The 25,221-nt window shown below is 43.0% G+C and overlaps 1 protein-coding gene across 1 annotated transcript in view; it reads right to left on the reverse strand.

The window, feature by feature from the left end:
• sspo (SCO-spondin) overlaps window positions 1-25,221 on the reverse strand; it is a 101,452-nt gene that overhangs the window by 13,646 nt on the left and 62,585 nt on the right. Inside the window, exons 80-110 of the mRNA XM_032503798.1 lie at window positions 24,750-24,950; window positions 23,923-24,093; window positions 23,115-23,315; window positions 22,877-22,988; window positions 21,731-21,951; window positions 20,737-20,889; window positions 20,421-20,587; window positions 20,005-20,150; window positions 19,555-19,775; window positions 19,226-19,261; window positions 18,872-19,036; window positions 17,002-17,214; window positions 16,136-16,303; window positions 15,767-15,904; window positions 15,396-15,633; window positions 15,078-15,230; window positions 14,903-14,949; window positions 14,489-14,659; window positions 14,070-14,246; window positions 12,880-13,035; window positions 12,645-12,769; window positions 12,213-12,352; window positions 11,845-11,891; window positions 11,513-11,755; window positions 6,414-6,575; window positions 6,163-6,279; window positions 5,728-5,866; window positions 5,330-5,520; window positions 3,355-3,482; window positions 3,060-3,214; window positions 1,739-1,785 (exon numbers count right to left, since the gene is read on the reverse strand). Coding sequence (XP_032359689.1) covers window positions 1,739-1,785; window positions 3,060-3,214; window positions 3,355-3,482; window positions 5,330-5,520; window positions 5,728-5,866; window positions 6,163-6,279; window positions 6,414-6,575; window positions 11,513-11,755; window positions 11,845-11,891; window positions 12,213-12,352; window positions 12,645-12,769; window positions 12,880-13,035; window positions 14,070-14,246; window positions 14,489-14,659; window positions 14,903-14,949; window positions 15,078-15,230; window positions 15,396-15,633; window positions 15,767-15,904; window positions 16,136-16,303; window positions 17,002-17,214; window positions 18,872-19,036; window positions 19,226-19,261; window positions 19,555-19,775; window positions 20,005-20,150; window positions 20,421-20,587; window positions 20,737-20,889; window positions 21,731-21,951; window positions 22,877-22,988; window positions 23,115-23,315; window positions 23,923-24,093; window positions 24,750-24,950 — 4,749 coding nt within the window. The remainder of the gene's footprint in view (window positions 1-1,738; window positions 1,786-3,059; window positions 3,215-3,354; window positions 3,483-5,329; window positions 5,521-5,727; window positions 5,867-6,162; window positions 6,280-6,413; window positions 6,576-11,512; window positions 11,756-11,844; window positions 11,892-12,212; window positions 12,353-12,644; window positions 12,770-12,879; window positions 13,036-14,069; window positions 14,247-14,488; window positions 14,660-14,902; window positions 14,950-15,077; window positions 15,231-15,395; window positions 15,634-15,766; window positions 15,905-16,135; window positions 16,304-17,001; window positions 17,215-18,871; window positions 19,037-19,225; window positions 19,262-19,554; window positions 19,776-20,004; window positions 20,151-20,420; window positions 20,588-20,736; window positions 20,890-21,730; window positions 21,952-22,876; window positions 22,989-23,114; window positions 23,316-23,922; window positions 24,094-24,749; window positions 24,951-25,221) is intronic.

Below are 25,221 nucleotides of genomic sequence, written 5' to 3' on the forward strand. Positions count from 1 at the left end.
TTCTTTCTTAAACTCTCACGAGTCTCCTAAAATAACAACTCTATTAAGCACTACATACACAGATTTTCCAATTCCATCCAGCATATACACTATAATTCTATAGTAAGCTACTTTTTTGATCAACTGTTAAATATTCAATTTTTAGCAGCTTAGTCTAAAATGATCAATAAAACATCCATCTCCCATCTTCTCACTCACCACAGTCAGGGGCCATGCAGGTTTTTGTGCGGTGGTCAGGGCCCTCACATGTGGCCCCTCCATACTGGCTGGGCTGCAGGATACTTCTAGTGGAGATCTGTTGCCCGGTACCACAGCTTGCTGAGCACGGACTCCACTGGGACCAGCTGGACCACTCACAGTCCACTGCAGGGGGAGAGGATGGGAGACAAATATAAACACACTTAGGTCAGTGTTAGTTTTACATTAATTTACCTGCAGCAGTAAAGTAGCCTTTGGAAGCATTTGTCAACTGAGCACTATTGCTCAGCTCGGCCACATAAAATTACAATTACAGATATTATACCCACATTGTATTTAATTAAAGCCCTTTGTTAGCGGCAACATCTACTACTAATAATGGGGAAAAGGGCAATGAAACAATACGATTATGCAAACATTTTTCTTTCTATTAATGTGTACATTTCCAACAAAGTTTCATTAAAGACAGCATGCTGTATTTTTAGATTTGGTTTCAGAAGTCTCTTGAAGAAAATTGAGCATTTAAGGAGAAGGCAATAAGGACTCACACACAAAAACCCTAATATCGGTTTGTATCATTCTGTTTGAAAGAGACAGAACCTGGTGGGGGTTAAAGGCAAATTCTAGTCATTGTCAACCCGGACCTTATTTTTGTCTATTTTTTTGTCTACTTTTTAGAGATTTGGGAATTATCCATTCTGGCAAGAACAATCACCGACTGTATGCACAAACAGCTGTTTCTAATCATATGGGAACGTGGTCACTTTGGATTTAGCTTACATGCACACTAGAAGAGGAGTAGAAAATGTTTAAAAAATGGTTCATGACAGCAAGTGTGCCCAATTAGTTATGCTCAAAATCTTATTGTATATTAATAACAACCTTTGTGCTGTCATTACCACATTCACTTTTAATTTTTTTAACATGATAAATGCTAAACTGAATTTATATGGAAAGTTGAAGAAAGCAACACTCCTTGAACACGGAGTGTGTTTCCTATATTCACTATGGAGGTGTTGCGTAAACTGACCAACCGTCCTCAAAATATGAGAACAACTCCCAGGTTGACAAATACCTGAATTGCCTTTCAAACTCTGCTGTTAAACACTGCTCTCTGTGAAGAGGGGTATTTCACTATGACCAAATCCATTAGAGAGACAGGAGGAGAATAAAAGGCCCTGCTGGTCAAATCATGATAGAAATAAACCTACTCTCTTATGAATTTATGAGGGGTTGCACTTTGTGACACTACGCACCCCATTATCTTTTTGTCTCTTTCTCCCCCTGCTAGTTTCAGATGGTATCACAAACATCCCAGTAATGGCCTTGGTAGGCTGTGATTGATGTGACAGTCCCTCAGTTATTTGAGCCAACTGTTGCAGCAGCTGTTCCAAACTACAGATAGGTTGACATATCTATCATGGACCTGACAGTATAACCACTGATTATTGTTGCTGATGCTTTCAATGCTAGAACCGAGGGGCCTGTAAAGTGCAAGAAAGGCTTTCAGTAAGAACAGCTGTGACGGAGAATCACTCACCATCACAGAACTCGGAGGTACAGTTGAACACCCCTGTTTTACACACACTGGAGAAAGAAGAATCAGGTTAGTAAAATAATATGAGAGGAAAACAGCAAGGCTGATATTATTGAACACTGAATGCTTTTGCGCCCACTTCCGGTGTATTTTTTTCACAAGGTGCGCGTAAAAGCATGGCAAGGTACGTACAAACAGGCAGCACTGAGGTAAAAACGCAGACTGCCTGTCGCGGGTAAAGGGAGATTTCCATAAAGAGATAGGAGTGGAAGCGTAAAGTGTGTATTCCGTGGTATGTACAAAAACCTCCGGTGACAGCACGCCTCTATTTTGCGGAGAAAACTCTCTGCCTCCTAAAAGCAGGTGTTAACCAGCCGCAATCGGCTTTCCTCATATAGGCCTCCTGGTAAAATGGCAGCAAGACAAAGACAGGCCAAGGAGACAAGCTGAAAGGATTTTTGCCATAAGGATCACACTTTTCAATCGTTAAACGTTACAGATTAAGCAGCCTTGCAATATTACAGTTACCGGAAGAAATCAAAGATGACATTCAATCTCCGACTCAGGATTCACATTCCATTCCAAAAGTTGTTAATCCTCGCTACATTACATAAAAACATACAAGATCATTGTGGCATCAGGATCATTTCAAACAGTCTTAGCATCAGCAGTGGGAATATCACAGTCTGCACTCAGCCGTATCAACGCACCAGTACTTAACGCTTTGCTACAGCGCACATACATTTCCCCACCACTAATGCCAAAATAACATGTATCAAGCCATTGAAATGCAATGATTACCCGATGAACTGGAGATTTGGTAAATACGACGTAAGCTGATGTATCACAGTCAACAGGGCATAGTGAACACTGTGGTACCTGCCTGTCACAGTCGTTACAATGATTACTATGATGATTACGTTTTTTAGTGATGTAGAAATGTTTCACATAGGCTTCAAATGTTTATCACTAACTGAACAAATTAGAGACTAAATATATTGATAAAAGTAGAAAAATTATTGCAAAGCTTTGATTGTGTATGAGTGATGCATGCTTGATGCATGTTGCATCTTTCATCCGTTATTAAATAACAATTGCTATCTTGGAACTAAGAATAATAAATAAACATTAGAGGCACATACTTTACCAAGAGCTTAAAAATAAAAAGAACCAGACTCAAATCCCTCAAATGTGACAAAACTAAAACTAAGAATTAATTTCATGAATATGTGAGTATATAACCAGGACAGTCTGGATGCTCACAGCACAGCTGGCTGAAAACAATAGTTAAATCAGTGAATGCATGGATGGAACTGTGAATTACCATGTGTTACAGAGATGCTGAATGACCGTTCCAGGTGGCAGCAGAGCTTCTGTGATCTGCTCAGTACTGACATTCCAGCGCTGGTCACCAGTCGGCAGGGACAGGGGTGAACAGGGACAGTCAGCGTGGGGCACACAGGAGCCTTCATGTAACACCTATGGGGGACACAGTGAGACTAAAAAGAATCATATCTTATTGGGGGTAAAATAAAATTCTATCACAGCAATCTAACTACATACACACAGCCCTGCATCCTCTCACACACACACACACACACACACACGTGTGTTCAGACCTGTCCGGGTGGGCAGTGGCACCCAGGGGTGCAGGCTCCAGGTAAACACTGAGTGTGTAGCCACAGGTCCTCACAGGTATATGGACAGGAACCTGAACAGTTACTAAACACCTGCCCAGTAGGACACCCTGCAACACGCATAGAATAATTAACATACAATGAATTATATATCATATATTTTTCAATTCACAAATACATGTGTGTACTTTTTCTCTATGCACACTTCACAATACACTCACCGGCCACTTTATTAGGTACACCTGTCCAACTGCTTGTTAACACTTAATTTCTAAGCAGCCAATCACATGGCGGCAACTCAGTGCATTTAGGCATGTAGACATGGTCAAGAGAATCTCCTGCAGTTCAAACCGAGCATCAGTATGGGGAAGAAAGGTGATTTGAGTGACTTTGAACGTGGCATGATTGTTGGTGCCAGAAGGGCTGGTCTGAGTATTTCAGAAACTGCTAATCTACTGGGATTTTCACGCACAACCATCTCTAGGGTTTACAGAGAATGGTCCGAAAAAGAAAAAACATCCAGTGAGCGGCAGTTCTGTGGGCGGAAATGCCTTGTTGATGCCAGAGGTCAGAGGAGAATGGCCAGACTGGTTCGAGCTGATAGAAGGGCAACAGTGACTCAAATAACCACCCGTTACAACCAAGGTGGGCAGAAGAGCATCTCTGAACGCACAGTACGTCGAACTTTGAGGCAGATGGGCTACAGCAGCAGAAGACCACATCGGGTGCCACTCCTTTCAGCTAAGAACAGGAAACTGAGACTACAATTTGCACAAGCTCATCGAAATTGGACAATAGAAGATTGGAAAAACGTTGCCTGGTCTGATGAGTCTCGATTTCTGCTGCGACAGTCGGATGGTAGGGTCAGAATTTGGCGGTCTACAACATGAAAGCATGGATCCATCCTGCCTTGTATCAACGGTTCAGGCTGGTGGTGGTGGTGTCATGGTGTGGGGAATATTTTCTTGGCACTCTTGGGCCCCTTGGTACCAATTGAGCATCGTTGCAACGCCACAGCCTACCTGAGTATTGTTGCTGACCATGTCCATCCCTTTATGACCATAATGTACCCAACTTCTGATGGCTACTTTCAGCAGGATAATGTGCCATGTCATAAAGCTGGAATCATCACAGACTGGTTTCTTGAACATGACAATAAGTTCGCTGTACTCAAATGGCCTCCACAGTCACCAGATCTCAATCCAATAGAGCATCTTTGGGATGTGGTGGAACGGGAGATTCGCATCATGGATGTGCAGCCGACAAATCTGCGGCAACTGTGTGATGCCATCATGTCAATATGGACCAAACTCCCTGAGGAATGCTTCCAGCACCTTGTTGAATCTATGCCACGAAGAATTGAGGCAGTTCTGAAGGCAAAAGGGGGTCCAACCCGTTACTAGCATGGGGTACCTAATAAAGTGGCCGGTGAGTGTATATGTCTTCAGAACAGATTGTCTCAGACACATTTGAGGTCACACCTTTAACTGCATAACCAAAATAATACCAAATATACTCTTTAAGGTTTTAAGTTCATGTCAACCACAGATCATAGATGTGCTAATTTTAAATTCACGATGTGTGTGTCTTGTTCGGGGGGGCAGCTTTTTGGGGTTTCAGACGTGTTTTCCCGGCCAAAAAGGGGGCCCCCCGCTTGGCTCTTAAGACTGTTTTTTCCGCACTGCACCCCCTCCCCGGGGGCGCATCATCCAGGGTACCCCTCATTCAACAAAATCCCATGGAGAAGAAAGGGGGGACAAGATTGGTGGGGGGAAAAAGTATTCAAACTTCCTTAATTAAAAATACTAATCCCCCAAATGTAAAATCCCGCATTGAAAGTATGATTAAGTAAAAGTATGGAAATATCATCAGAAAAATGTAGTTTAGAGTGCTCATATGTGCATGTAAAAATGTCTCAAATGTGCATGTTAGTACGTATTCCAAGTCAAACCTGGACATGGTGGCAGATCACAGTTCTCTGTCTGCATGGTGTCAGCACAGGAAGGACCGCCCTCTGTATCCTGGCAAAGGCGTACCCTTGTCATCTGGCCACGCCCACAGGAGGCTGAGCAGGAGCTCCATGGGCTCCATGGCTCATACACCGGACACTGAAGCTTGGTGCACACCAGAGTTCCGTTCTCACACACGCTGCAGATGAAGGGGTGTTTCGAGAGGTGAGATAACAGCTGATCTCATGCTGTCAAAGTAAGCTATCTGATCCCTAGAATCAAGAATTACAGACCTGAACAGGCTGTAAAGTCTGAAAGTCTGCTTTTAATGTTAGAGATCCTCTACTAATATTACAGTCTTGACTTTTCACAAATTATAATTAAATTAACACAAATCTGTTCTCACCAGGTGTTACAGTCCATGGAAAACTCCTCTTTAGGCAGGAACTCAAGCGTCCCGTTGCCTGACGGGATACCACAGCGACACTCTGTAACTGACACACAGTGGCCGTCCTGCAACAACTGTCCCTCCGGACACCGGCAGCCTGACAAATTAAAGAATAAAGTAGTACAATGAAAGACAGATTAAAAAATAGGAGTAGAATAATAGTACCAATAATTAGTTTTTTTAAGATAATTTTTTGGGCATTTCTTTTGGCCTTTATTGACAGGACAGTTGAAGAAATGAAAGGGGAGAGGGGGGCGGGTTGTAGTCAAACCCGGGCCCGCTGCGTCGAGGAGTAAACCTTTATATATGTGTGCCCTCTCTATCAACTGAGCTATGCGGGCGCACATCAAACAGTCTTCTAAGGTACTGTTCAAGTTAAAAGTCAAAGATCACCTGGATGACAGGCTTTTTGGAGACACTGCACATGGTCCCATAAGTCAGTGCAGCTACGAGGACATTGATTGGCACAGCTCTCTTGGTAGGTCCGCCCCCTATCCTCACAGCGCTCACCTAGGAAACAAGTAAACTCAATCTTTCACAATTTTCATAAATAAAGAGATAAGCAAAGCTCACTGCATGTGCCACAGAAAGTGATGGTATGTAAATATCTAAGTCTAGTGAGTTTTAAAAAGCAGCAGTTGTACCTGGGCAGAGTCCTGTGTTGCAGCTCTGGGTCTGTGTCTGTTGGCTTTTACAGTGGGGTCCTGGAAGAGAGGCCAGGGGCTGTCTGTAGCGCTGCCTGAAGCCACCGCTGCAAGGCTCTGCACAGGCTGTCCAAGCGCTCCACACACTCCACTGACACAGATCTGGAAGTGTAGAATGTTTATCATAACCACAAGAAGATCACATCAAGTCTGTTCTATTTCATCCTTACTGACCACCAGAGGCAGAGCTCAACACTGAGTATGTTTTGTATCGCGCTTGCGCAGGTCGAGTATTTATATAAAAAAGTCACCTGTGACCTCGAGGTGACCTTAGCCAAGGTATTAAGGTCCGGTGTCAACCCCCAGCACATTCCTTTTTCATCTTCTCGCTATGCAGGTCGTCTGCCATCTTAGACTTAGACTTAGACTTAGACTTCTCTTTATTGATCCTTTTGGGATGACTCCGCAAGGAAATTGAAATTCCAGCACCAGTTTTAGCAAGAAAGAACAAATTAAAAATAGATTAAAAAAAGAAAAGAAAAGACAGTATAAAGACAACAAATAACAATAATGATAATAATAACAACAATAAGAACATTTGTAAAATAAACAAACAAAAGGCCATAAATTGTTATTAAAGTGTCAGTGTTGAGTCCAGTATTGAGTGATAAGTGATAAAGTGACTAGGTGTGCGTGTATGTATGTATGTTGTGTACTGTGTGTATGTAGTTGTATGTGTACTGTGTATGCATGTATGTATATATGTATGTATATATGTATATATGTATGTATGTATGTATGTATGTATGTATGTATTGTCCTATGCCCTATTTCCTCCTCCCCCTAGTGAGGAGTTGTATAGTCTGATGGCATGAGGGACAAAGGAGTCCTTGAGTCTGTTGGTCCGGCATTTGGGGAAAGGAGCAGCCTTCCACTGAACCGGCTCCTCTGGGTGCTGATGACGGTGTCAGGGGTGGCTGGCATTTTCAGTAATAGCCAGCAGTTTGTCCAATTCCTCCTCTTGCCACCGTCACCAGTGAGTCCAGCTTCATGCCGACCACAGAGCCGGCCCGCCTGATCAGTTTGTCCAGCCTGTGGGTGTCCTTCTTTGATATGCTGCCCCCCCAGCACACCACAGTGTAGAAGAGGACACTGGTGACCACAGACTGGTAGAACATCCACAGCAGTTTGCTGCAGATGTTAAAGGAGCGCAGCCTCCTCAGGAGTACAGCCGGCTCTGTGTCTTCCTGTACAGGTGGCTGCTGTTTGTTGTCCAGTCCAGTTTGTTGTCCAGCCACAGCCCGAGGTAATTTGTATGATTGGACTGCCTCCACCTCAACTCCCTCCAACAGGACTGGTTGCGGTTTTGGTCTGGACCTCCCAAAATCAACGACCAGCTCCTTTGTTTTAGAGGTGTTGAGCTGTAGGCAGTTAGTGCGACACCAGAGAGCAAAGTCCCCACCAGACTCCGATACTCCTCCTCCCTGTCCCCCCTGATACACCCACGATGGCTGTGTCATCTGCGTACTTCTGTATGTGACACAGCTCCGAGTAGTAGCAGAAGTCCGAGGTGTACAGGGTGAAGAGAAGAGGGGCCAGCACTGTGCCCTGGGGGGCTCCAGTGCTGCTGACCACAGTGTCAGACATGATGTCCTTCAGCCTGACGTACTGTGGCCTGTTGGTGAGGTAGTCTCTGATCCAGTCTACCAGATAGGGGTCCACTCCCATCCTGATCAGTTTGTCCTGGAGTATAGGGGGCCGGATGGTATTAAAGGCACTGGAGAAGTCCAAGAAGAGGACCCTCACTGTGCCATCCCCCTTATCCAGATGGGAGTGGACCCGGTGTAACAGGTAGAGGATGGCGTCCTCCACACCAACATCTGGCTGGTATGCAAACTGCAGGAGGTCCTGGGCGTGCTGTACCTGGGGTCTGAGGAGGCTGAGGAAGAGCCGCTCCAACGTCTTCATCAGGTGTGAAGTGAGCGCCACCGTCGGAAGTCATTCAGCTCGCTGGGCCTGTTCTTCTTGGGAACTGGAACGATGCAGGATGTCTTCCAAAGGGTGGGCACTCTCCCTAGCTGCAGGCTAAGGTTGAAGATCCGTTGGAGCGGCTCCCCCAGTTCTGCTGCGCAGGTCTTCAGCAGTCTCGGACACACTTTATCCGGGCCTGCTGCTTTCCTGGGCCGGAGCTTCCTCAGCTGCTCTCTGACCTGGTCCGTGGTGATGTGGGCGGGGATTGTATTGAGGAGGAGGAGGGGGTATTGTGGTGCTGGGGGGGAGGTGTGTAGACTGTGTAGACTGGGATGTGGTGGTGTCAGGGGGGAGGTGTGTGGAGGGAAGGGAACATTGCTGGCAGTATGGCAGTATTAAGCATTTGCTTTAGTTAAAAACTGTGGATTCATTTCTGTCGGAGTTGCAGATTTTTCACCCTCCAAAGGCTGCGGCCGAGCTGTCCCTCTTCAGGGATGGGGACGGTGTTTTTGCCGCTTGGCTTCAGATGAAGCCACGGACTGGCGGACGCTCCGAACCCTCTCATTGCTTCTACACTTGGGAAGATTTGTTTTGTTGTGTAAACACTGTTTGAGTGACGGTTGTGTACTCGCTCCCCTCTCCTGTACAATTGTTTCACTGTAGCTTGGTGCTGTGTGACGTTAATGTCCTCCATTTTTAAGGTAGTTATGTTATGTTACGGTAGCTGTATTGATTATAATATTCACCTACACGTTATTGTGTCAGTGACGGTTGTGTGCTCGCTTCCTTCTCCTGTCGACAATTGATTGTTTCACTTCGGCTGGGCACTTTTGCTGTGCTATGGTGATGTTAATGACCTTACCTGATAACCGTGTAACCTCCATTCCTAACGTGAGCGGGTTAGCTCGGTGTTAATGTTTCTAGTAGCTGTATTAAATACTTGTTACATATTCTCCTACACGTCATATTGTATTAGTGATGGCAGGGTGTTCCCTTCCCTCTACTGTATACGATTGTTTCACTGTGGGTGGGCGCTTTTGCTGTGCTGAGTGAATACATTTTGTGTTAAACGTGTGTCCTCAATTTCTAACGTGAGTGTGTTCACTCTGTGTTGTTAATTACTGTAACTGCAACCACTGTAATAGACCGTGTCTCGTGACTGAGACGTTGTGCACTTAACCACCCTGCTTTATTCTGGTTTTTACGACTCAAACCATTAACTACAAAACCCACCCAGAGAGGTACGGTGGCTGAGGATAGACATTACAAGTAAAACCGCATTTCTGGATAGCGCTCCAAGTCTGTCAGAAATACTATCCTGAATGCCAGAGCATTGTCTACCTGTCTGCAGTGAAGAAACTGGTGAACATTTTTTCCCAAGTGGTTACGGCTCGTAATTATGACCCAGTGCATTGTTCTGTGCCTGCCATCCTTAAGTTTCTGCAGACTCTCCTGGACGGTGGCCAATCTCCTTCTACCTTAAGGGTCTATGTGGCTGCCATTTTGTTGCAGAATGTTGCGGTTGTTGATACCATTGTCGGGTGCCACAGGCTTGTATCACGCTTCTTACATGGGGGTTGGAGGTTGCGTCCCATGAGCACCCTAAGGGATCTTGCATGGGACCTGCTCCTGGTGCTGGTCGCCCTATGCTCGCCTCTCTTTGAACCCTTGGCACAGGCAAAGCTGAGGTGGTCGTCAGTCATGGCTGCTTTTCTCCTTGCCATCACTTCCAGAAAAAAAGTGTTGGTGAGCTACATGCCTTGTCTGTGAGGGATTCCTGTTTGTGGTAGAACTCTGATGGCTTGGCTGTTACTTTGTGGCCTAATACGGTGTTCCTCCCTGAAGTGTTGGCACGCTCACACCTCAATCAGCCTATCTACCTGGCACGTTTTGACCCCCCTTACGGAGGAGGAGGGGATGTGTAAAGTCTGTTGTGCCCAGTGCGGGCCCTTAGGGCTTCAGGACGTCAATTGGAGCAGCTTTTTCATCTGTTATGGTGGTCATGTGAAAGGCTGTGCTCTCTTGAAGCAGCACCTGCCCCTCTGGATTGTGGAGGCCATTTTCTCTGCATACAGAGCGAGTGGACAGTCTCTACCATCCGGAGTGAAACGCCACTCTACCAGGCCGAGTTTCTTGGTTGCCTCAGGCTTCCTTGTGACTTTATTGATATGAGTCATCCAGTGTTAAACACTGCCTATGGCAGTCAGTAAGGATGAAATAGAACAAAGGTTACGAATGTAACTACGGTTCTATGAATCCTGGATGACCACCAGAGTTCTTGGTCACTCTGAATCTTGTGAAGAAGATTCTGTAGGAATGAGCTTTGGGTTGACACCAGAACTTAATACCATTAATCTTGCTTGCAGAATACAGACTACTTTGTTTTGATATGTAATTCCACCTCCACTTCCATTTGAACTCATAAAAATGAGGTCTCCAAGGCTCCATTCCCAGGCCTCTTCTATGCAACCTCTAAAACTATCTCCCACAAGCTCAGATTGTGGAGAACATTACATCCTACCATATTTATGTGAAGGACACACATCTTTACGTAACAATATTACCAAGTCATCAAGTGACTATAAGAACATACCAAACATTTAAGCACTTATGTCTCAGCAGGATTTAGAATAGGCTCAACAACTGTAATTGTATCTTTACACGTCTCTCCAAGAAGTCAATCCGGCAGCTGCATCTCATTCGGAACACTTCTACTAAAGTTCTTTCTAAAACTAAGAAAGTGGAATACATCAGTCCAGTTCTTAAATCTTGGCACTGGAATCCAGTGAGTCATATAATAACACTGATCTTTAACTGTATGGTTTAGGGCTAAATTATTAATAGTAATAATAGTTTGAGGATGTAAGCACGTAACACCTGGAACAAACTCTCACAAGATACTATTTATAAATTATTTATTTATATTTATCAGTTAGTGTAATTGTAGCGTAATGTATTTCTTCACTTTGTTCTGTTTTATTCAATTTGAGCTTTATCTTTTATTTTATTCTTTAAAAGAATTAGATGTGTCTTAATAATGCCTCATGTCACTCATACAACTTGTTATGCTTTTTGAAAACCCTTGATTTTGTTGTACAAATAAATCTCGCGTGGACGAACGCCATTACCTTTGCAGATGTTAACATCTGGACAGAGCCTCTCCTCTACCATTGGTTCTGGACATTGGCTTTCTTCCTCCTCTCTAGAGACTGGGAGACCAGAATCCAGGTCCAAACAGGCTCGGAAACGCCTCTGGACTGAGACCATGTTATTGCCACTGATAACGCCTGCTTGGGATGTTCTGTTCTGCAGGAAGGAAAAGGGCACACAGGGAGAACAGGGAGTCCACTCCGACCACTCGCTGATGATAACTGAAAGAAAGAAAAAGCAGGGTAACAGGATTATGGAACTAGTCAACCAGGACCCCTATAAATTACTCTCATTGCCCCATTGTTCTTACCTTCACACTCTCTAATGTCACACTGAAAAGTTCCACCATGGCAAAGGCTGGAGGACAGAACAGCCAACAAACATTATAATCACAATATGTCAAACTGAGTCATAGAGAGTATATTCTAGACAAACAGGGAGAAAACAAGTGGATGAAAAGAAAAATTGCAGAGAATGAAGAGATGTAGCTATGGCTGAAGTCCGTAATACTGTATTTATCCAATTTTATGTGCAACACAATTAAAAACACAGCTATTTCATTTATAAGTGTTTCCAAACTTTCTGTATTGCAAGAGTTTAAAACTAATTTGGTGTAACAGACCAAAACACAAGGCACTCTGCCATAGCTCCATGGGTTTTTAACAGCCAGTGTCTAACCAGGTACTGCAGCCTACGGTGACCGTGGCGCCCTGAGGGACAGTGACAGGTGTGGGTGGTTGTCCTGAAGCGTGGTGCTGCAGGTGGACACAGCCACACTCCTCTGAAGGAACACAGCTACCGTTCTGCTGCAGCATGCCCTAGAAAGGAAAACACAGTCAAGTTGCTGTTGTCACAATAAACTGTATGTAGTGAAGACTTTGAAGCAATAGTCCCACGCATTCATTCAGTTATACTGAATGTTGCTATCAGAGAGGATTTTTGCAATCAATTAAAACTGGAAGCTCCCAAAGAGGGCCACATTTTTTACGTTTTGACATTATTATAATGATCCAATTCAGGTTTGCTTTGTTGTGAGTAAAGGAGTGATTTGCACATTATGTACATCCTATACATATTGTAAAAAATAGACTGGGACAATAAAATATTCACCTGTGGGCAGTAGCAGCCAGGTGTACACTCCCTGACGCCTAAACACAAATCTGCTTGACCCTGCAGTGCACACTGCTTCTCACAGGGCTCACCACATGCTGAGTACACTAATGGGGCTTCACAATCTAAAAACATGAGGAAAAAACATGAAGTTGATTATGATTACTATTAATATGCAAAAAATCAAACAGAAACACAGAAACAAACACACATACCAACATGGTTGTTAACTCACCACCACATTGACTGAGACTGCATGTCTTGCTCTCTATTTCAACAGGAGTGCACTGCTGTCCCCTGGTGGCCGGGGAGAGAGCTACACGGTAGCGCTGCTGCCTCTGAGACACACACGAGCACTGGGACCAAACACTCCACTGCGACATGGGACAGCCTGCAGAAGAAGACAAGTCAACCAATCTGTCACTTAATCCCTGAGAATCTGGGAAGCAGTGTTTGAAGATTGACTCATGTGACTCAGATTTGGTCCCAGTGAGTCTACTGCTAAGTTAATCAGTGTATAATAGATCAATTTATTAACCAAACTTTAGGAATGTCCTCTTTTACAATCAATATAAAAAGATATTTTTACTGGCATCAACTACTCAAGTATAGTTAAAGCAGAAACAAAGATTCCATTAGCAACCCGATGATCTGACACTAACAACAACAAATGGTTCAATAATTTTAAATTAATCATTGCATTAATCCATTGTCAAATTCAGCTATGGACAGGGAAAAATATCTTATATTTCTCATCTATTGAATTATTGAATAGCAAACCAAAGTAAATAATACATAATACAAAATACATAATCTCTAGCTCATATAATTTCAGTTACAGCATTCTATGACATGCAGCAACTTACCCCTTATGATATAAGTAAGGGGTAAGTAAGGGTTAAGATTCCAGATCGGCCTGTCTAAGCTTTCATTTTCTCAAAGGCAGAGCAGGATATTCCATGCCATGGAACCTTTAAAAACATTTGTTTTTTATGTAAATATATGAATGAGATTCGAGTTTTTGGTACATATTGTCCAGTCTTAAAATAAATACATGATCTTGCTTGCTAACATTTAAATACAATATTAATTGTAATACTAATTCATGTTAATTTGCTGTCTGCAACACACACTGCTGTTTTTTTACAAACGTCTCATTGTGTAGCCTTAAAGGAAAGAGGTGCACATGTAACCCATCCCAGATTTGGGCAATTAAATTAAACGAAATAGCAGGGATGAGGTGATTTTAAAATTAATATTTGTCATCACAATAGGACATTTATTATACCCATCCAAGTTAATTTGAACTAAAGTTTCACTGAAGTACTTTAATAAACTATTCAAGTGTTACATTAACAGGAGAACATTAAGAACACGGTTCCTATTTCATTCATGATTAGACACAAATTTGAGCTGTGTCTGTACCTGGACATGGCTGATGGTAACACAGCTGGGTCTCCTCTCTGTTCCTCTCAACCTCAATCCCAGTGGGACACTCTGCATCTCCTCCCTCCTCACACACACACACCCGGCGCCGTGACACAGAACCTGCCCCACAGCTCTGGGAACATGGTGACCAAGGCGACCAGGGGCAAAGGTCATCTGTAGGCATGAGAGTCAATATGATCAGGTCAAATGTGAACTGTATTTACCTACTTCATGATCCTGTTTTGTTGACATCCTCCTTCCAAGATTATACATACAGTTCATACAGTAGGTCTTAATGTACTATAACTGGAAATGATGCATGTCTTTTGGTAATAAACAGAACCTTGAGATGGCTATGAATAAATAAATATAATTAAATTAAATTATAACTATAATTGTGGCATTTCTAAACAAACCTAGACATGGAGGAGTGTGACAGTCCTGTGTTTCTCTGTCCGGCCCGCTGCAGTGGGTCCCGTTGTTACGTGGAGGGGGGTTGATGCAGGCGCGGGTTCGAACCTGTGCGCCCTGACTACAGGTCACTGAGCAGTCAGACCACACTGACCATGGGGTCCAACCACCATCCACTGGAGACAGCACACAGGAATTGGTCATTCACATATCTTACATGCCAGTCAACATTTTTACAATGGGACAAACAAATACTGTACATATTACACAGGTCAAATGGAATTGTTGTATACTCTTTCATTAAAAATAAGCTTGCAATGCAAGCTGGGTACTTGGTTTGCATCAGTGCCCATGTTATTCAACCACATTGAAGCCAACTTCATTCATTCATTGTCTCTAAAATTGTTGCAGTGACCCACCTCTGCAGTCAATGCCTTGGCAGATATTTCCCTCTGGGGAGCATGTGCTACGAGGAAAAACAAATTACAGAGTGTTTTAAAAAAACTCTAAGCAGAACCCTTTTAATTGTCATTTCCGTTTTCACTGCAAACCATCAACAAAATATTTTTCTCTGTTTGTGGGCATCCATCTCACCATTGTTTACACTCGCCCTGCAGCCAGGTGTCTCCCACTCTGAGCTCCTGGTCGTCATGGAGACAGAGAGGTGGGCAGGGTCCTGGGTCACAGTTTTTATGCTGGACTTCTTCAAAATGGCAATTTGCTCCTTCAGTCTCTGGGATCAGAGACCTGACACACAACAGTGGCACAAAACAGATAGTTTGTGTTTCAGGTTTACTTTGAGCGAAAATTTCTAATTACAAAGAAATTATAAAAATAAAAAAATCCCTTAGAGGGTGGGAATTATAGTTTGCAATTAAAGAAAGGTATTTGTGTTTCTTTTCTTTTCCTTACCTGTATCTGGTTCTCTGGCCCTGCCCACAGGACACGCTGCACAACGCCCAACTGGACCAGGAGCTCCAAACACATGTGGCCTGGCAGCTGTTATTGGTGCAGAAGAGCTGTCCATCTGAGCAGCTGCAGTTGTTACAGTCCACCTGATGCCAGCTACCCGCTGCCCAAATCTGCCCTAGTGAGTCCACACAGTCACACTGCCACAGCTGCACACACACTTCATCCTGCTGTAACAGGCCTGGACACGCACGGAAAAATATGTACTATGTCAATACACAGCCATTACTGCAGCTGATACATTCCACTAAAAACCCCACATGTACTTAAAATAGGGTTACTCATCCACAAAAATACATATTAAGTGTAAGTACCTTTAGGACAGCGACAGCCAGGTTGACATTCGGTGGTGTTGCCATAACACTCTATGCCCTGCTGGAGATCTGAGCACCGCTGTGGACACTGGTTAGCACACACCACAAACTCCTGGCCTAGGGGGCACCCCTTCTCATCTGACAATACACAAACAGATTATACATTTTCCTATGACACTGCAGGCATTCTTTCTGCATAACATGCCTCACCAAGGATGCTAATCCCAGGCTTACCTAGAAAAATTGAAATGAATAATTCCTCTTTGCACAAGATGAACTATCTTTGTGGTCATATAGTAATCTAAAATGAACAAGCGTGCGTGTGTCAGAGTGCCTGTGTGTGTGTGTGAATATGTAGGTCTGTCTCACCGCAGGGTTTGGTGTTGCAAGGTTTGACCTGGTTCTTTTCTCCTTCACACTTCTTCCCTCCGTTCTTGGGTGGAGGGCTAGAGCAGGAGCGAGTGCGTATAGAGCGCCCGCCGCCACAGCCTTTATCACAACGAGACCAGGGACTCCAGCGAGACCAACCCCCATCCACTACACACAAACAAACATGAACATACTGTCAGCACATACATAAAATATGACAACGGTGTTTTGTTTATATAACATATCACATAGACTTTACAATAAATTATCATTCTAAAAGATCACTTGATTGTTATTTTATTGGCCGGAATTTCTATTGGTTAAAATGTACTCACCAAAGTAATCGACTGCAGCAATCGACTTGATGAATACAATGGTTTCTTTTTACAAAATTGGATAGGTTAATCTGTCTTTGCATGGTCACTCTAGGTATGGGCCAGTATACGATTCTGACAGCATGATAACATTTAGCAAAAATATCAATACAGTATTGCAATTACAGCTTTAAAAGCTCTCCTTGACCACTCATCACTCAAAAACAGCGGAATGATGACGGAAAATTTTAGTGGTTTTGAAACCTTGACTTTTTCAAACCGCGATATACCCTAAAAACGGTAACTATGTCTGCTTACATTGTTGTCAAAGTTCTGTTATTTTGTGGCAATGCAGTTGTAGGTGCAGACTTATTTCAAATGTACATTACTACCAAACAATATTGCAACTCTGATAATTATCACAGACATGGTTCCAACTGAAACAATAAAGCTTCAAAATCAGTCAGAGACAGTCAAAGAAAATATAACATTTCCTAAAAGGGATGAATTAAAGATTGCAGGTCGACTCTACGTGCTGATCAGTTGGCTGACCTCTGCAGGGCCTGATGTTACAGAAGCGATGCTCCAGGTTTCCTCCCAAGATGTCTTCACACCACGAGCCGTTGATCTGGGGCCGGATGAAGGCCCGGATCCTCTGCTGCTGACCCACTCCGCAGGACCGTGAACAGAAACTCCACTCCCCCCACTCTGTCCACGAACAGTTCCTCCCCACACAGTCTGTCCCCACACATATATCGTCTCCATCTGGGAACATATTACAAAAGCCATGAGACTGCTTGACACAGTCAATCAATATAGTGAAATAGTGTAGCTTAGTATTAGTGTCAATTGTGATGCTGTGGTTTAATTGCTGGTATCTCATTTCCTTTAAAATTTCAACCTTGTTGTTACCGATTAATATAATTAAAGATTTTTTCACGGTATTTACAGTAATGTTGCAATGTGGATTCACTAAATTGAAAACAGTACACAAAGCTTCTTGTAAACCCAGTCACAACAAATGAGCATTTTATTAAGTTTAAGTATACGTTTCAGTTTAGGCCAGAAACACAGCTGAATCATAAGAATTGTAACACTGTTTAACCTCCCTGGAATAAAAACTTCAAACAGTAAACACTTCAGCTGCCTACTTTGTGGTTAGATTTGATTATGTACAAATACATTTTCACATTATTCTCAAACATGATTGTGAAATAATACAGCTTCCCTGTGCTAATCTCTTCTGATGTCTGTGTCGATCTATGACTAAAACAATTAAGTCCTTGCGTGGTGAAAAAGTACAAACCAAGCCACAACAAAAACAGTCTAAAACAGCAAACCAACAGATGTTATGAAACTCAGTCTGTGTAGAGATTTTACTAAGGGAAAGCTGATCTCACCACACAGGTTACCAGTCTCTAAATAATCCATCCTCTGTGCTCTAATATAAGCCATTAACATGGTAGTTTTCATCTAACCACAAATGTTGCTGTCTTTGTAAAAATGTTAATGAGCAGCAGCTTGTTTAATGTTCACACAGCCACTTCATTCACAACCGGGAACAACTATGCTCTACTCTGAGTTACTGAAATATTGGTATTTGAGTTATTTTCTCAAAATATCACAATATTTAAATTTAAACAAGCAGATGGTTTGTGAAATGTATGTTTGACTGGTACAAGAAAACTCAGCAGTCCTGGGGCCAATCCCAATGTCCACACTCACTGACTTTGAGGTGTGGCCCAGGTAAATCAGCAAGGGCTTAGGGCTGTTCCACTGGCAAATCCTCAAGTGCTTTAGGGCTCATTTTATAGACTTTTTAAGTCCTTTATGCACACTTTACTTTAGTCTGCATCTCTGCAGACTTTCTCTGAAGGAATTACCCACACGTCGTAGCACTGAGAAGTTAAAACATGGGGTTACCAGGGGATGCCTGGAAGTGTTATAAAATAAAAAGGTAAACAAGGACTGGTACATGGCTATTCAACCTGGCATATTATTTGTCTAAAGAAACACTACCGACCACACCGACCAACATGCAAAAATATGTGTAATCAACCATCCCAACCTGAATCGCTGACTGACCTTACACATTATTGTAGCAGAATTGTAAGGACTGAGGACTGAGACAAGGACAGAGACAAAACTGAGTGCAGCGGCGCCGGTCATTTTAACTATGATGTTGGTGCCGTCTCATTATCATTATCCTTTGTAAGTCATGGAAAAAAAGGTTATTGACTAACACATACAGTATCATTATAGTTTTTGTACACAATATTAACACTAGGTGCAGCCTCTCGCACTCAAGCACTACTAAGTGATGTCAGTTAAGTCTGTGAGGGTTAAGGGCCTGGTGGGGGGGCTTTGGGATTGGATCATAGACTCTGACAGCCGCAGTGAGAGATAATGTGAGTGGTGGTACCTGAACACAGGGGCAGGTTACAGGCCTTCTCTTGGTGAGAGCTTCCAGAGCAGGGAGGTCTGACACACTGTCGATGACGGGACTTCATGGCCGGGCTGAGAGCATCAGTGCAAGTCTTCGTGCAGGGACTCCATAATGACCATGAAGAGAAGCCAGCATCCTCATCTGAAGAACATAGAGGAGGAATGACAATGAAACAGAGAGAAGTCTTTAAATGATTGTTTTTGTTATGTGGGAAAAGATGGTATGAATGGATAAAGATGGATCCAATAGATGTAACAAATCTCAATACCATTTACCATACAGACAAAAAAAATTGTGAAAAGTAATTTAGCAAAAAATACTGTAAATTACCTGGTAAAACTGGTTCTTCTGTAGGACCAACAATCACTGCCAACAACAAGCAAAAATGAAAAATCAGATCAAGTTCCACCATTACTATTGTGCATAAACAAGCAGCTGGCAGCATATCCTGTCTGTTATTCACAATGGCTGCGAATGAAGGATACAGAACAGCCCTTTATAATTAAATTAGATTTATGATTTAATTTAAAATAGACATTGTCTCACAGTACCATCCCCCTCACCTGTGATTGCTGGTTATTGTAACAAATTGTCAATCTCCATCATCCCTAACACCCATTACATAGAGTACCTACTCTACCTCTTCCTCCCCTCTGTACCTGGGCAGTCAGGGGCCTGGCAGTAGGTGGTTTCCTGACGCGGCCCCTGGCAGTCTCTCCCTCCGTGGGCCGGGGCAGGCTGTGTGCAGCTCTTGAAGCGACTCTTCAGTCCCAGGCCTCCACAGGACAGCGAGCAGGGGCTCCAGGGGCCCCAGGGTGACAGACCACCATCAACTGGACAATGCTCCAAGGAACAGTTCCACCTGCCATATTCACAGGTGCTACAGTACAGAGGGGAGGAAGAGTGAGGTGTGGTGCCTAATAGTATGTGCTTTTAAATTTATATACAACCCGAGCGCTTTGTTTTGATCTTCAACTGAGATACTGTATTTACTCCTTTTTTAGACAGTGTAGGAACCTACAGATACCCTCTAATTGTCCAGCAGTACATGGCAGTGTGTGTAGTGGTGAGAGTGGGACTGTATGAAGTGTAGCACAGTTAATGCTCACCAGGTGCTGCAGTCGTGAAACAGTGTGTCTCCAGACTGAAGTTCCACTCCCTCAGAGATGTTATGGAGGAGCAGAGATGAGACTGGCGAGACAGAAACACTCTGCAGAGTGGCCAGAAACTCTTTGTCCACCAGGCATGGACACTCCTGAAACACACACAGAACCACATCAAGTAGAGAAAAACAAATTTCAATGTTAGATAACAATTTCAATGGTACATTCATTTAATCACTAAGTCTGTTTGGAAATTTGCAGTGAGTGCCTTTGTATTTCAATTCAGTAATGCTCACTTTACATTGTTTGGAAATGTTTTAACTATCAACTTGTTGTTCTTTTGTGTTGCAAGCTTTAGTGTAGTTGTTGTTTAGATGCATAATATCAGCATGCTAAAGTTGCCCAGATGAAAGGGAACCCACCTGTAGGCAGACACTGTGGTGTTGGTAGGTGTGCAGGGGGCAGTGGCAGCCTTCCTCGCAGCCATCAGAGTAGCAGCCCTCCCTGCCGCTGACTTGAGCGCAGCTGAATGGACAGCCTTCACCTCGTTCACACTCCCTGTACAACCTGCCAGGAGGGCAGCCCACTTCTGCACAATAATATGATGTCAGCATGGAGGCCCAAATTAAAGATACTCAAAAACAGTCTGCTAATAAGAGCTTTTCTACTAGGTTACCCTGGATCTTACAATTAATCAAACTTTGATAGACAGATACTCTACAGGGAACCAGGACTCACCGAGGCAGACTTGGGTGTTGCAGGTCTTGCTCTGGCGACTGGGGCCGCTGCAAGGTAGAGAGCTGCAGAGGCGCGAGCGGCTCTGTTGTCCTCCACCACAGCTGACCGAACATATAGACCACTGAGACCAGGGGAGCCACGGGCCCACAGAGTCTGGAAGCAAAAACACACTGAAATGTGACACATTGGCATGAATAAACATTGCAAATTTAATTCCAAAGACTGTATATCAATTTATAATCATTTCTAATCATATTAACCATACTGTTATTAGTATTTTCAATATAGAAATGACAAGATTCTCTATTAAAGCTAACAAGTTCTCCATAATTTTTAAAGTCCCCTTCTAGACATGTTTTGAAATCACATCTGAATTTCTCCATTGAGAAATTCTGGATCGGCCTGCCACTGCTGTTTGACCGGCGAAAGAGCAATGTGTGGAAGCACTTCGAAGGGGCCCCAGAGTCAGGGAGCAATCTGCAGTGAAATTGGCAACTAGCAGATGTATCCGAATTATTAGGGTAGTTGCAGTTAGCATTTTTTAATGTTGGTAGTTTGTTATTGCCATTGGTTAACACAGCTACAATGACAGTGTGTTTTTGCAAATTTGACAGTGATTGGCTTTTGAATCTGTGACATTCTAAATCTAGCTTGCCCAGGGCATGTTTGAATCTCAGATTTTAGTGAAGTGCACAGACATCTCCACCCTTCAGTAGAGAAATGAAAACATTTTAGGCATAAACATAAATAAAATCTGCAGTTTAATTATTCATATGTCACTGTACTGTTGGATATCTCATTTTGTAATCCAGTAAATCATGTGACATGGTTATTCAGTAGGCAAGGACTTGTTCACATTTCCAAGAGAACGAACGTATGTTTCAAAGGGTAATGTAAGAAATGAACTCCTCTAATAGATTTCAGTAAAGCTGAGAGAAGTTGTGTCTGCGTATAAAAGCTCAAGTTGTACGTCAGCTTGGCCAGACAGAGCTACCTGTGCACATGTGTATGTTGCAATCTTTCTGCTGTTCAGCGACTCCAAGACAGCCTCTCCCACTGCTCTGAGGGGACGGGTTATCACACTGGCGTCTCCTGAGCTTGACTCCTCCTCCACAAGAGAGCGAGCACTCGGTCCAGGCCCCCCATTGGCTCCAGCCACCATCAACATAACAACCAGGGACTGATTGACACCGCAGAACCCCAGCCTTGCATGAACTGATATGATAAAGTGAGAAAGGTGACAAAGACACAAAAAAAGAAAATAAAGTTATTGTCATTTTTGTTTTTGTACATTTAAGTTACTGTATGTAATTTTTACATGTTTCTGAAACTGTGCAATGTTCCATCTGATGATCATAAATGTTGTGTAACAACAAACAAGACTAACAGTAAACAGATTGCTACTTTAATGTCTCTGCCCAGGTCTGATTAGACGGCGCTACAGTAACACATTCTGATGGGTCACAGATTTCTTTGTCACACTGGATAAGCCTGTGTCCTTGTATCAATCCAGGTAAAGGGTAGCAGGAGATTTCTTTATAAAGGCCTAATAATATTTAAATATAATAGAAGTTATCTGCAGTAGTTACGACTGATACTGGAGCAGGGCCATCACAGAAAAAAAGGAAATTAAAAGAAGAACTAAAAGCTAAAAGGAAAGTGAAAGACTACAGGTGAAACCCTGAGTCACACTTGGTCGAGCATTCAACAGATGAAGACAATTACGGGATTGTAAATGATAAAAAAATGTCCCTGAATTGGCCATCAGATATGTAATATGTCTATTTCATTCATAGAACATCTTTACAATGCCCCCCGTATTAAATGACGTCCCCCTTCCACTTAGCTTGACATTTTCTTCCTTTTAGTTTGTTGATGAGTTCCCCTAATATTTTCTTTTCCTTTGTCCTCCTGCACTTGTGTAAAGTGTCCGTGGGTTTCATATAAGTTATTATTACGTTGGTTGCTACAACAATCGCTACAACACCGATTCCCAGTTTAACTCACGAGACATCCACAGTAGGCCAAGTTACCGTATGCAACACATGAAATGCAACAATGCATCTGTTACGTATTCTTTTGTTGTTAATGCATGATTTTCTTTCTGAGCAAAAGATTCATCACAACTGCTGTGCTGTACCAGTTTTTGCAGTCACTGATGATGATGTCTTCTGGATTTGCAAACTGCCAATCAGATCCACCGGGCCATGCCCATGATGCATTACTGGAGTCTAGCCCGCTGAATGTCATCACTATATCGGAGACAAAAACATATTGATTAAATTATCTCTGCTTAGTTTGACACAGTTTCCCAATTCAACGTAAACACTTTTTACATTACATTAGCAATTTTCACATGAACAAATTGTGGATCTAACCATTAGCAGAGCTGTTATGGTATTTGCAGCGACACTCCTTCCTAGCCACACACACCCCATCCTGCAGAACCATGTCACCCGGACAACCACAGGTCTGTCTGCACCCAGGGGAGTCCAAGCACTCCGTGTCACCATGGAGATCTGAACAGGAGCGAGGACAGGGCTTTCCACAAGGCCATTCTTCTTGGCCTCCACCACAGTCTGCAGAATGCAGGAGGAGGTAGAGTTTAAAGAGAATTAACACAAAAAGTGGAGTGAAGGGTTTTATGGTATGTGGAGTATGCTTACACAAGGTTTGTGACAATATAAAAGTAAACATGACACTAGCCAGTCAAGATGGAAAAGATTTTGTTTGTCAGTTTGATAAAATGAGTAGCTACTGTTCTTGTGTGTACATTCCTGTTAGTTCCTCGCAGCAGTGCAGGAGTCTGTCACCTTGCTGCTTATCAGTAACCCCTGTTCTCATTGTGTGGGAGTTGGCCATGGGAAGACAGGCAGAGTTCATTCATTCATTCTTTCCTTTCAGGCAGCCATTTCATATTAACAGGCCTTTTGACTTATTTTTTCCATTCAATTCAAGGAAAACAGGCTTGTTTTCTCCCAGGTTTGGACACCAAGGACAGATATAGAAATGCTAATGGATGACGCCTTGTTTCTTGTACGGACTATTAACTTCTTTCCCTATCTTCATCAGAGCTCAAATTTCTCTCTTCAATCCTCATTTTCATCCAGTACCCTTCCTTTGAAGTGTTGCACACATTTTTCAACATAAATACACAATTAATATACAATCCTTTACAATGTTGACCTGAGCAAGCAGTGACATTGTCATGGCAACCGCGGCTCTGCCTGCTTTCTCCGAGACAGGGCAGCCCTCCGAACCTAGCGGGAGGGCTGTTACACTCTCTGGTGCGAATGGACGACCCGGCGCACCCATCACACTCTGACCACGCTGACCAGGGACTCCAAGAACCATGGACTAGAGGGAGAGGGAGAAGAAGAAACAAAGACAGCAATGAAGAAAGAGACACACACATTATGTGTCTATTATATTATAACACATTATGTGTGATAACGGTTAGTTAAATTTGACTGCCTGTCGGAAAGGACATCAAAAGATGATAAAAAAAGAAAGAGACATTTAGATACAAAGACTATAAGCAGGATAGGATAAAAAGGAAAGAATAAAAAGGGAAGAGATACGAAGGAATCAAGACAAAAATAAGGATGAAAGATATTAAAATGCTACTTCATCAAGTTACCATGCAGTAAAGCCTTCTACCTCTATCTAAAGGAGTGACTGACTTGTTGTGTTCACGGCTGGGTAAATTTGCTTCACATTGTGTAACTCAGTTAAGTTTGGTCGCTTAAGTTGAAAAATTTTAATTACATTACGCAAGTATTGCGTAGTGCCAATTGCTTCGCCCGCTGTGAATTTGTATCTATTCACATGTTTGCATTGACTTGGTATGTACAATAATCGCGCTGCACAATTGTTAATGGATTTGGAACCTTTTTCTGTTCTCCAGTCACATTATATACTGTTTTTTTTTGTGTCTAAATAATTCTATACACTTAGTTTTGATTCATAATCTAAGCTTAGCGTTTGTCATTAGAAACCAATGCTAGTGTTACCAGGACAGAAGGTGATGACAGGGCAGGGCTGTCTCTGGATTTGAACTCCGACCCCATTGTGTATTTCCTGTTCTCCAGAGCAGGCCGCTCCTTCAGCTTTGGGCTCAGGACAGCCACAGCTCCTGTAGCGGGACACCGACTCCGATCCACAGGTCCTGGAGCATGGAGTCCACTCTGACCACTCGCACCAGCCACCTGACACTGGAAACGCACAGAAGGAAATCTACATTGATGAACATCCCCAGACATCATTTTCCTTTGCTGGTTTTCTTTTAATCATGAAAAAAGAAATAAAGACATGATTTTGATATTTTTGTTATTGTTGTTTGATGCCTTTATTCTTGTTAGTGAATGTTAACTTAAGTGAAAGACAGAAAGACTGCACACAAGTAAGTTAAAGGTCAAGTTTTATATGCTGTTTTTGATCATGCACAAGTTCAATTTGTTTTAAAAAATACAGCTGGTCTAACTC

This window comes from Etheostoma spectabile, chromosome 22, assembly GCF_008692095.1.
Source record: "Etheostoma spectabile isolate EspeVRDwgs_2016 chromosome 22, UIUC_Espe_1.0, whole genome shotgun sequence".
NCBI classification, from domain to species: Eukaryota; Metazoa; Chordata; class Actinopteri; order Perciformes; family Percidae; genus Etheostoma; species Etheostoma spectabile.